The following is a 12,302-nucleotide window of genomic DNA, read 5'->3' as shown; positions in this document are numbered from 1 at the left end:
AAGAAATGATAAAACGCAAATCCAATATCCTTTTCATAGTAAGGTAGATGCTGGAATTTTAGTTCGCCAATTCTCTTATTTTTATCCTTCCCTAAGTTCTTAAGTCTTGACAGATTTATCCTGGATAAAATTAAACGACATTAGCTTGTTATTCCTAATGAATAGCAGTCACAATGGCAACTTGTTTATGTGTTGACTAACAGGATTTTGGTGGGCCAATCTCCAGATATTGGTATTACATATGGACTCGCACTGTATCAGCAAAATTACTTGCAACTACCAAAATATGAGTCGAATAATTTCGGGAGCTACTTCGAACGTCTACCAAGGGACAAAACAAAAAAAACTAGTGCACTTTCAAGTGTTTTTTTCAGTTAAGTGTTCGGCTGGCTCGTGAACTTTTTCCTAAACAAAAGTGATGAAAGTAAGTGAAGTGCTTTTTCCCCAATTCGTTTGTTCCAAATTACAACTTACAAAACGCTATTGGAAACACTCAACGCTTCTTCGATTTCACGGAAGCCGTATCACTAAATGAAAATAAAATTCGGTTTTCTGACGTTCGAGCCCACCGCATTATGTAACACACCCGGATGTGGACTTGAGCTCAGTTAACTCAGCTGACCACAAGTATGCCTGACTTGAGGAACAAACCTCACGGTCAACAAGCTCAGTATTGTTTAAGGATTACTGGACAACACTTCTCGGGGATTTACCTCATGTGTTGATTGATGTTCGCCTGCATGTTGTCAATCAATCATGTGAGCGATAATCATCCATGCCCAGATAGCACGATTACTGACAGCTTATCGGAAGAAATCGATAAATGTCGCTCACAGTCAAACACTGATCTATACGGAATCAGGATCAAAGATTTTTTGGATTGCTGCAAAGTTGCGAATTTAAACGATTTCCTACCAGTCCGACCGGACCTATTTTGAGCTAGCACCATAAAATGGGAGAAATATTTTGACATAGCTATCTGGATATGCGCTCCACGGCGTAATATCAATTTGATGCTTGAACAGCAATTCCGAACACCAGTTATTTAGCTTGCAATGGTGGATCTTTGATGATTCAGGGTGTAGATGGAAAAACCCAAACGGCGATTTTCGAATCTTACGTATTCGGGCATTGGACAATGTTTTGGCTTCATCAAACCACAAGAGCCTCCGGGAATCACTCATCTGTCAGCACAATGCTTCAAAACTGCTTCAAAACACGAAATCCATAATTTGGCTTACTGATTGTGCGAATATAGAACCGATCGAAAAATGGAACCCAGTGGCAAGAGGGACTCATTCACCTGGCCGTGCCGTTTATGCAATCGTGTTTTACTGCCACCCAGGGACCGGTGTGATTTGCAGTTACATTTCATCAAAAATCTTACCGCAAGATGCTTTTCCAGCACTTGCTAACAAACGTCATTGACTACCGCAACCACGCGGTTGTTTTGACCATCTGTCTGATATTTCACACGTGACTGACTGTCAATGTCCTCAGTGGTTTTGGTGCCCAAGAAATTAGGTAAGCACAGTACATTCCTGGTAATATCCCGCGCACTAAATACTGCAGGATACAGACATTTCATATATCAGTGTACACTAAAAAGGATCTTAGTACGTGTGTGAGAATCTTGCAGTTCAGAAACCCCTAAAAATGAAAGACTTCCATCCTGTTCTCGCTTCCTAACCGCCCTTGTGTTTGAGTATATATCACAAGATTTTTTTCAGTGAAAATCAAAATAGCATATGTAAGCATAACCCTCAGTCTATGATTGCCCTCTCGGCCAATCAATCAAAGATTTTGAAGACACTCAGAACTCATACGAAGTAAGCCCATTTGGCTTTGTGTTTACAACACGCGACAGTTTTCCGCCAATCTAGAAAAAACGTGAGTGGGTGCCAGTAGCGCTTGCGCATTAAAATGGACGGTCTGATCCGTACCACTTCGGTGGGGGAACCGCGGTGGTTCCCACACCGCAACGGGGTGCTGTGGAGGTTTGAATATGTGTGACCAGTGAATTTCACGCATTTGGAAGGTTTAAACCTTTGTGTTACAGTCCTCGCTTATAAGCGCACTCACAGTTGCATTTAAGAGCATTCAGAATCCTTTCATGTTAATTGTGTGTTTACTAGGAATCATCAAGTTGAATGAAGGGCTGCAAGGATCCTGGCCGGCCCGAGTCCTTTTTAAGGAGCGGTTATGAGATGGATAGGCACCCTGACCCTTCACCTTTCATCAGATGGCCTGAACCATCCGAATAGTTGGGCATACAAAGGATTCATCCTAAACCGAATTCCCTAACCGTTTGATTGTTTGGCGGACGCGCGTCCCGTGCTCGTCAGTCTGAAAGTGCTAACTGGCGTTTCAGGTGAAGCTTAACTGATCACTCCAAATACCTACTGAGTTATTCGGAACCGATTTTTGTACCAGTCGAAATCTTAGAAGTGTTATTCAAGTTTTGGAATGTTACCTTCCATATTTTGTGCTCTCTCGCTTAATTTCACTTGACTTTCAACACAAGGTTTTCAGTCAGTTGACATTCTTTAAACATTGCGAAAGAATTCCCTTGAGATGAATGTCAATATCTCCAAAATCCGAACTTTTGCATTGTTTCGGAGTCATGCTGGTGGCAATCGACGTCATAGAAGTTAATAAAGGTGTAGTGACAACAAAAACATGCCTTCGCATTCATCCCCCGAAAAGCATGACTCACATTCTTACTTTTCATTGACTTTTTCAAAATACAACTGAACACAGAGTGACAGCAGACGTTATTTTACAAATACTGCCATGGAAACCAGAAAAGTTATTCCCCTTTATATCATGTTTAAAAGAGTGATCTGTTTTGACAAGTCTCTACAGTAGTTCATGCCCATGTTTGATCTCTCTGTTTCCCACTTTCAGTTCATGATATCTGGCCTATCCTTTGCCACATTTGCCGTATCCCCGGACAAGGCCGAACTTCGACTTCGGCTTTCGTTTACTCTGATTCTCACAAGCGTTACCTTCAAATATGTGATCACTCAGAGTTTACCCAAGATATCCTACTTAACTTATATGGTAAGTTGATTTAGCATGGTTTAATTACCGCGCAACCGAATGTTTCAAACACATGAAAGAGCGGCTGTTCTATACAAACAATGATCTTTGGAATCATCCAATTTTAGAATAGAATTTATTTCAAAACCAGGTTCACTACTTACCATGATCTTCGTTTCCGTAAATCACTCCTGACAGTACCGTGTATATGTATGTATGTACCATGCATATACACGAATTTGACCCTAAAGTAATGAAAACCATGACTTCACCGCGCATGTATGCCAACATAGCGATACACTAACAATCGCAGTTCGGGGGAATAAACCAGATCCGTATCGTTTTTCATGGGTTATGCAGCAGCATTCGGGCAACTCCAGAGCTGTTTATCGGGTGCACACTATGTGGCGTGCTTCATTCGACGAGCAACGATCATGTATCAGGGGAAAAGATAAAAACAGTTAGGCAGTAACGGGTGCAACAGCTGATTTACTAATAAAAAATGTTCCGTCAAACTGGTAATTGCACCACCTCGGCAACACTTTGAAGACATCCGAACTCGATATGAAGTCCTTTTTTGTGTTTGGTAACCCGCATTGTGTTCATGAATCAGGAGTAAGCTGCATTGCCAGTTGCAAATAGGGGAGTGAATCCGGGAAAACTTCTATAGATAGATACAAAAGAACAATTCTGCCGCCCCACCATTAAGTTGTTCCTACGTCATTGAACAAGATCCTACTCGTCTTTCTTCGGGATGAAACCTATTGCACGGTGAGTTTGAGCTGCTCTGTTCGTCCAGCGTTGGAATAAGACAGACATTGTTTGTCTAGCTTACTCTGTCGGTGCCTGTAGGATGTAGATTAAGAAGTCCCACAGCTGAACTGGTGCAACTGGTTCCGATGATTCTCTACTGCTCCACGCTATCTGCAGTCAGATCAGATCGCACTGAGCTTCCAGTGCACGTTAACATTTGACGTCCGAATAAACGAACGTTGCTCCCACTGGAGCAATGTGAATGTTTCGGATTATGTAGACTTTCAAAGGAAACGGATTTGCTGACACCGCTGTTCAGCCCAGTCTATTCGTGTTTCATTGGCGCTGGCTTGAAAAACTATCCGTTTCCGAAATACTCCCGGTTTATGCACGGTAGTGAACATTTGCAGGGAGAGAAGCTCACCCATGTTAGTTGTTCCACAAGGACTGAGGTTACTCATCGCGAAGTCTCCAAAAACGCCGCATTGTGAGCTGGCAATTTTATCTGCTACAAGCCTAAACTCTAACATGAATAAACTGGAACTAAGTGATATTCAGGCACAACAATAATTTTGACGACCGAGACCGGCCAGTTTGTTGCCTGCATACCTTCACATTCAGGATCGAATAGGTTGCTCAAACGCCAATAACTTGGCTACACCAATTACGGTGGACCACTTTGGAAAGCACCGAGGAAATCAGACATCAGAAATTCCTGCAGACGTTGGTTAATACGCAGTGGGAATTACTATAAAAAGTAATACGATTTTCTCAAGTTATGCACACAGGATTCAGCCAACCGATTTCTATGGAAATGCGCTTTTTAGCGTCAGGTAAAGATTTCTGTAATATTGATATAGCATCGCTATTTGCGCTTTATTCTGGCGATGTTTTTGCCTTTTTTAAGGAGAAACCTTCTGCGGTCATGAAGAAACTCTAGTTGATGTAACTCATCCATAAGCACAGATTTAACCTAGTGTTGTCTTTTTACGGGTCCTTTGGACGAATTCCAATATCCTGTGGAGGACATCTTACGAACAAGGGCCCGTTTGTAATTTGCAAGACACTATTTCTGGGATCGTGACACCGCATCCATCAATGACTCGTCACTGTAGGCATACGGGATGAAAAATTCATTCAGTATCTTCTTCGGTCCCGAATTTAACTTCACTGTGACAACGGTTCACAGTTTCAAATAAACTTCGCCGGCTGAGTCGCGTAATCAACAGATAGAATACCAGCATTTTTTCAAGTATCTAGCCGTTTTGTCTGAACATACTCATGAACTCCCGTAGAAATAGCTCAACCCACTGGACCCAGTGGACAACCGTTTTTCGCTGATAGCCTCGTGATATGTCTTGTAGACAAAAGGAAATGTCAAAGAGTAGTGGAGATTTGCTAAGATGACCTTATAGACACCTTCACATGATATAACTATGGTTTCTTGAACTCTCACGCCGAAAGATGTGAGTGGACAGGTTGGGAAATCAAATGTTTTACTTTAGGCCCCGTGGTACCTGTTCGGACGTCATCCGTTTTCTAAGTTTTGTGCTCCATTTTTCAAAAACTTGACATCAGTGGAATATTATCCTTCCAAAAGTTGAATTTGTTATTCCGGTTACGGACGAAGACTTACGCTTGCTGTCCATCTCTCGATAACGATAGTTTTGAGCGTTGATGACAGTTACTTCAAGACTACAGCTGGACTAATCCTGCTTCTGGTATACGGCCGCAGTAGGGGATAGTATGGTATCCATAAGATTCTTGTACAGTGGGAAAACAAAACACCCGTGACAATACTCCATTATTTCTTTTGCACTTAACAAACAGGACAAATATGTGCTCATGTCTCTGGCAATTCTCTGCATCATCAGTATTTGGCATGCTGTGGTTACATTGCTGGATCCACAACACATTGCCATTCGAAACGGACAATCGGGCGAATTGAGTGATACTTTTGATTTCACCACGCCAAAGATTCCAACTCAATTTGCACACAACGCTTCACGGGGCAATCTGAGTAATTCCAAGTGGAAAGGTGGTAAGTGGAAACCAAAGTAGGATCAGTTTTGTAACAAGCCTGCTCGGAAACCATGCGTTTGTCAAAATGACCTTGAGTCTCGGCTGGTATAAGTTTTTCTTAACAAATGTTTTTAAACCAAAATACTACACCTAATGTGCACACTTAAACGTTGAGGCTACCAGGCGATCCGCTGCTTGGATAGTGAACTCAGAGCTTGATTTTTGCACCTCACTGTCCTAAAAACTCTTGTCGTAACATCTACTTCATCAAAGGTTAGATTCATTTTTCCGTTCCATATTTTGCAGTAATGAGTTTGAAATAGCTCATTTGTTAAAGCGCAAAATTACTAGCCCGGAACCGCATGGTTTGAATCCAACCACATCATCCCGACCACTCCTGCCCAGACTTGGGTAACCTGAGAGGTCCCCAGCCCCGTACTTCCTTTGGGTGGTGTAGCAGCATCGCCCTGAAAGGGTCTTACAGCTGAGCAATTGATTGATCGATTTTTCAATTACAGGCATATCAAATGATGTCCTTCTGGACAACATAATTTTACTTGAAACCTTCAAAAGTAGCCAAGCGGTTCTGATTTTTTAATGACAGTGAAATTAGTGACGACCACATGCGCGAAAGTTGTGGTTTTTTAAATTTTTAATAATCAAAGTCTGCTGCTTTTCTCACTCCTCTATGAACAGTCAGGTCCACAAAAAGTCATTCGGTTTAATCGCCATTTGGTTTACTTTATGAAGACATTTATAAACTGCTGATATTTATAGATCCTACCCACAATTTTAAAGCCAAAATTTTTAATGCTTATCCACTATTCGTTAGACTGAACACCATTCGAAGCCTTATCACGATGCTCGACTATCGTGAAGTGACACCCAGTCCATACTGGTCCACGATATAGGTTATACCACGATTAGCAAGATAGCATGATTAGCACGATACCAAGTCTAGCGATTCTCATTTGATTTTGTCGACCCCATATTCGGCTGAGACCACATATCTTCACTATAGTTGAACCGGAGGTGACTCGGAGACTCCATAAGATCTGCTTAACTGGGCGACACCTACCAAGTGTTGTTAATTCAGGCGATGATATTCATGAACGTACTGCTCACTGGTTGACTTTGCGGGTGAACTGCAAACTAGGTGACCCAAAAAGAGGATGAAACAGTAGAAGAATGAATGGAGTCTGCACTATCGGTGTCGTAACTAACCATGTCTTCCACCTGTTTCTCAACTTATTTGTATGAACTTATAAAACCCATTTTGGGTGAAGCGTTATCACAGTTAACAGGCTAGAAAGTGTGTAATCGTCGCACATCACATCGTCTTCTAAGTGATGTGTAAATTTTAGTCACTGTTTTTGTAGATTCACGTAATTAGTCGTTCATTTAGAATGATATCTTGAACTGACTATGATTCAAATCCCTGGCGGCTTCCTTTCATCCAGACAGCTCCTTCCATTGGGAAATTTGTTCTGTACCTTAAGTGGGCAGCTACCAGACACTGTGATTTTTTTTACATGTAAGGCTCCGTTCTTAGTTTTACAAACATTGCCCCACTTGGGTGGCCGCCAACTTCTCATTTTATGTGTACTTTTTAGCCGATACCTTCAGAAATACCACAGATATGAATGGCAACAGTAGCACCGAAGATTTTGCTTGGAACAATACAATAGTCACCGCAACAGTTTTGGAACCCGAATGTACCCCGACAAACCTGATGGCATGTAAAGAATGGAAAGAAGTTCAAAAAGTGGAACAACACGTCTTCACTTCATTTGTAATTATTTACATTATCGCCCACGCCATATTCATCTTTTGGCTCTATTTTGATGTAAGTCACCTGTTTTCCTTGGAGTCGTTTTGATGGCGTACTAAACGGCCAGTTCGATGCGATCTAGAGTGATGTTTTTTTGTCTGTTTCAGGCCAGCAGAAGAAGACGAGAAATGAGACAAAAAGATAGAGATTACAGAGTGAGTCCGCGTGTTCCCATACTGCTCTTTCTTAAATCTGCTCGATGGTGCTTTGAACTTTCATAGCCATGGCTTATAAAGTATTCGTTTGCGGGTGGCATGGAAACCCATCCATTGGGGACGTGATAAAAACCTCGTTGAACCTCATGGAAAAGCATACAGAGAGCGAACCGATTGACTCACTTAAGATCTTCATCGTGCGGCATAGCAAAAATTGGCCTTACCATTACGTTTAGAAAATCAGGTTTCAAATGCAGCTTGGTGAGCGGATAATCAAGCCATTCACAGAAAGGCTATATGTTTAGAAAGATGCTGTACATCACACAGGAAGTCCGTGAATCAGTTTCAAACTTTGAGTCTGAATGGAAAATCATGAGCCCATTGATTTGTAGTCGTAAGTGTCGTTTGAACTGTCTTCATCATGTACTGAAAAGTAATTTGTGTTGGTCTTCATTAGAGTGTGGAGGCACTGAATTCGGTTTTCGCCCTTCTCAAGGCTTACTAATGGTGCCAGTCCTCTTTCGTGTCAAGAATCAAACCTGGGATCTCTGACCCATAAGACAATAATGCCACCGTTTCCTAGAGGGTACCCTCAGTGGGTCTGAACTTTCAAGCTTGTTCTCACATTCAATAACGAGATTAATTTGTTGGACGCTTTGGGTCACGACCTGTACACCCCTGGTTGTACTGATCGACATGGCTGTATGTGAAAAGTTTCAAAATACAGACTTGCTGAACAGTTATCTTATACAACTCGCAAGTAGCCGCGAAATTTTTCTGACTCATTAAATACATTAGAACATTTGAGTAATCTACCTTCTATTACGACGAATCAAGTCTTTAGGCAAGCCAACACATCGCTCAGAATCCCAATGTGCTTGTCTGATCAGAGTGAATAGTTCAAACTCGTCCAATTCAGCTCCCACGTCAGAACTCCTCTGCTCGACTAATGACCTGTGACAAGAAACTCATTCGAGTCCAGTGCCTGTTTGGATTATGAAGGAGGAAAGCCAAGCAACTACTCACACGTAAATAAAACAAATGTCTTCAACCACGATTTCCATAATCTAGTTGGACTGCGAAACATCATTCTAGTATTATTTAGTGACAGTCTTTCTTGATGTCCGCTAAATTATCGTGCAAACACATATGAGCTCATCTTTGGAGTAAATGTTGTGTCTTCTCATTTCTGAAACGTTGATCAACTGATGCGCGATCGCAAAAATTTTATGGCATCCGACCAGTTTTTTCGTGAGAAAAAAACGTCAAACAATCGTTCAGACAATAGCCACTCATAAGAGCACGACACTAAATCACCAAGAAAGCAAAGTGGGCTTTTAGCAGCCTCCCAAAAGAATAACGTTCGGAGAGGTAATAACATTGCTAGATTGAATACACTCTTGAAATGCCATAGGCTCCCTGGAAAAAAATGAAATTTTATCCACCCATGGGTGAAATTTTTTTTCATTATTATCCAAGACGACCACGTAGTTTGGTCACATCAGAAATGGAAACTATCGAGTAACAGTGGAGAAAATTAAAGTAAGAATCTGCTATCAGTTAGGTGACGGTCGAGTAACTGACCTGTAAAACAGAATCATTTTAGAAAACTCACTATGACTGGTTCGTTACTGAATGTTTCAGTCAGAATAGCGTGAATAACAAGCCCGTAATCAGTTTGACGGTTAAATACCACTGCTGACTTTCAGTTTTCACCATCATGGTTGATCAGAAACGCGACAGTTATTATAATCCGAGCAGTGAAAGCTAACCATTTGCGTGGAACATTGCTTCAGTTGGCAAACCGTGCATCCTGTGCATCGCTATAGTAACTGGATAGTGGTGTTCAAGCATTCAGTGACTTTGCATGAATTTTTTCTTGTGCGTAACAACCTAACACAATCTGGATTCCAAAGAAATACATTGGCAAATTTCATTTCACCAAATTTACTCCACTGGTAAGAACAAGCGTGACATGTCGGTGAACAAGGTAGAAAAATATAGGGACCCTTCTTCATGTATCTCTTACTGAAGTTTGCTAATCGTTGAGGTTTGATTGAAAGTGCCCTTCGGGACCACTACAAAGCCTAATTTAGATCGAAGAGCACCTCAGCGTAGGTGTCGTGATCTTCATAACAGGTATCACTTTCGTTTATGTATCTGCGGTTTAGTCCTAGGTTCAGAGTAGTGCACCGTGAGCTAAATTGGTTCACTCTGTTTGGGCTGCCTTCAGCAAGATCACTCACACTATGCGAAACTCAGACTTTGCTCTATTCATCTTCAATACCGAGGGCAACATCGGTCTTAAATACCGATACCTTGCTGGCACAAAAATAGGCCAAGTGATTTTAGCTAGAAAAAATAAAAAAGGAAAGCACGCTGGAAAGCACTGTTTTCCATTCCAAACACTTGCAGGCGAAACAAAACTAGTCCGTGTACGGTAAAGCAGTGGTGGCAACTACATAATGGGCTCTGTGGGTCATCCGCACAGCTCTCTATCCGGAACTCTCATGGAAACTCCTGCAAAAGATTGGAAGTCCTACATGATATAACACGCAACCGATCTCCTTGGCAAGTATTCTGGATTTTCGTAGCCTAATTAAGGTTTATCTGTCGAACTATGCGCCTCTGTTGTGGAAGCTTCGAACAGGGCGTGTCCTCGGCTCTTTTCAGACCACATGTGAGCCTAAATGTATAGAATAACGCCTAAGAGGTTCATCTAAACTTACTTTGGGTAATACTATTGTGTGAATCGCGCTCACCTGGTGAAGGAATGCGATCACCCTCATCTTTTCCTCCCAAACTCGTGTACAAGCAAAAGACATCAGAAGTAAAGTGATCGGTAAGAATCATTCTACAGTCCAGTGTCCAAATGACAAATCGAACAATATGCTAACCTAGCTAAAGTATGTATCTCCTCTTTTTAAAATTCGTCCCAAAGGAAGAGGCCGCCGAGGAAATTTTCAACCTCGTTTGCGCTTTTATAACGGCAGTCATTCTTTGTAGAAAGCCCACGGGACCATCCTCAATACGAATCCGTCGGTACTTGGGTAACAAACTCAATGTATCCACACTGTAACAATTATACATAGTGAAACCCCCACCACCCATTAACTGACTGCCTCATTTCGATTACTAGAATAATTGAACTGAACGGAGTTTGGCTGATCGCAAAATCAGTGGCGCAAAAGGTGACAGTCAGTCGATAGTTGTTCAACACACGGGGCGTTACTAAGATGGCTTCTCCACGTAACTGCAAAGCAGGGTGGGGCAACTGGAAGACTATAAATTCTCACGTTGTTAGACTCTTTTACATAGATCACAACAAAGGAACACTAAGAAAGCTCCTGTGTATACTCAAGTGTCCAAAAGGAAATTGTTGTAGAGCAAACAACTTCCAAGTACTCGAGGAGAAGATCAAACAATGGTTCAAATTACTGGAAGAAAAACCTGATCAGCCTTGAATGGCTTATTGATTTGTCTGGAATTTCGGCACTGCATTCACTCAATGCTCAGGTATGTAGTTAAGATTTATCCACGACCGCATATGGTTATAAAGTAGAATTTCCTATCGCTAATTAGTATCTGACTCCTTTTTGGGTTCAACTGTCTGTTAAGGAAAGTCTCATATTTACAAACTCTCTAGGCACCTTACAAAGACAGCATGTTTTACTGAGAGAGCATTCAATTCAATTCTTTCGGTTCGGTTCAGAGAACAGCCAAAAACTCTATTTAGTTGTATACAGCGATTTGCTTCTCACCAGGGGAAATGCGTAGACATGATGTAGTTCAGTCACGCGTTCGTTATTCTTTCCGCTTCAGACTAACACCTGAATTACTTTTTTCCATTTTGCCCATATCCCTCGCGCTAACATTAATCATGGGTTGGTTGGTTCTTGTCTGCGTCCATCTGTTGAAACAAACACCATTATCATCTGTACATCTGTAACAATTTGTGGACCGTTCGCGCGCACATGTTGCATGAAATTTTGTCATTACTTTTGTTATCCATGCATTTTCACTTCACATTTTCGTTTATATGTGCGCGCGCTTATCCCATTCTTATACCTACCTGGTGTTTTGTTGTCCTGGTAAATGAATGTGTCAATGTATTTCTGTTGACTCGTCTATCGATCTACACACGACCTGGGGACACCATGCTTCAAATTATCACCTAGGATTTCTTGCGTAGAAATCTACAGTGGCAAAAGCAATCTCATAAAACCCTTCATTCGTCGTCACTCCACTGATGACTTTCACGCATGCATAGTTTCAGTTCGCCCGAGCTTCTGGGACGAACACACGTGACCAGAATTAGCCCATAAGGCGGACCAAATTTGTTGTCAAACTCTTGCCTGTTGGAACTATCAGTAATCGTGAATTCGATTAGCAGTTCTAAGTGATTTCCATACAGTTTATCCAATTATGTTGATCCTTGTGAGTGTTCATCCATTTTCTATACGAAGGGCGATATGATGGCAAACAGTTCACTTCCCAGT

The 12,302-nt window shown here is 41.6% G+C and overlaps 1 protein-coding gene across 1 annotated transcript in view; it reads left to right on the top strand.

The window, feature by feature from the left end:
- Positions 1 to 7,803, top strand: part of T265_13679 (hypothetical protein) — a gene marked incomplete at both ends in the record, with an annotated part of 33,357 nt that extends 25,554 nt beyond the window's left edge. The window contains 4 exons of the mRNA XM_009169994.1: positions 2,908 to 3,063; positions 5,626 to 5,836; positions 7,431 to 7,663; positions 7,756 to 7,803. Of these exons, the coding sequence (XP_009168258.1) occupies positions 2,908 to 3,063; positions 5,626 to 5,836; positions 7,431 to 7,663; positions 7,756 to 7,803 (648 nt within the window). The remainder of the gene's footprint in view (positions 1 to 2,907; positions 3,064 to 5,625; positions 5,837 to 7,430; positions 7,664 to 7,755) is intronic.
- Positions 7,804 to 12,302: the final 4,499 nt, after the last annotated feature.

Source organism: Opisthorchis viverrini (assembly GCF_000715545.1).
Source record: "Opisthorchis viverrini unplaced genomic scaffold opera_v5_87, whole genome shotgun sequence".
NCBI lineage: Eukaryota > Metazoa > Platyhelminthes > Trematoda > Opisthorchiida > Opisthorchiidae > Opisthorchis > Opisthorchis viverrini.
Note: the sequence above shows the minus strand (reverse complement) of the source record. Positions and strands in the feature narration are given on the sequence as shown.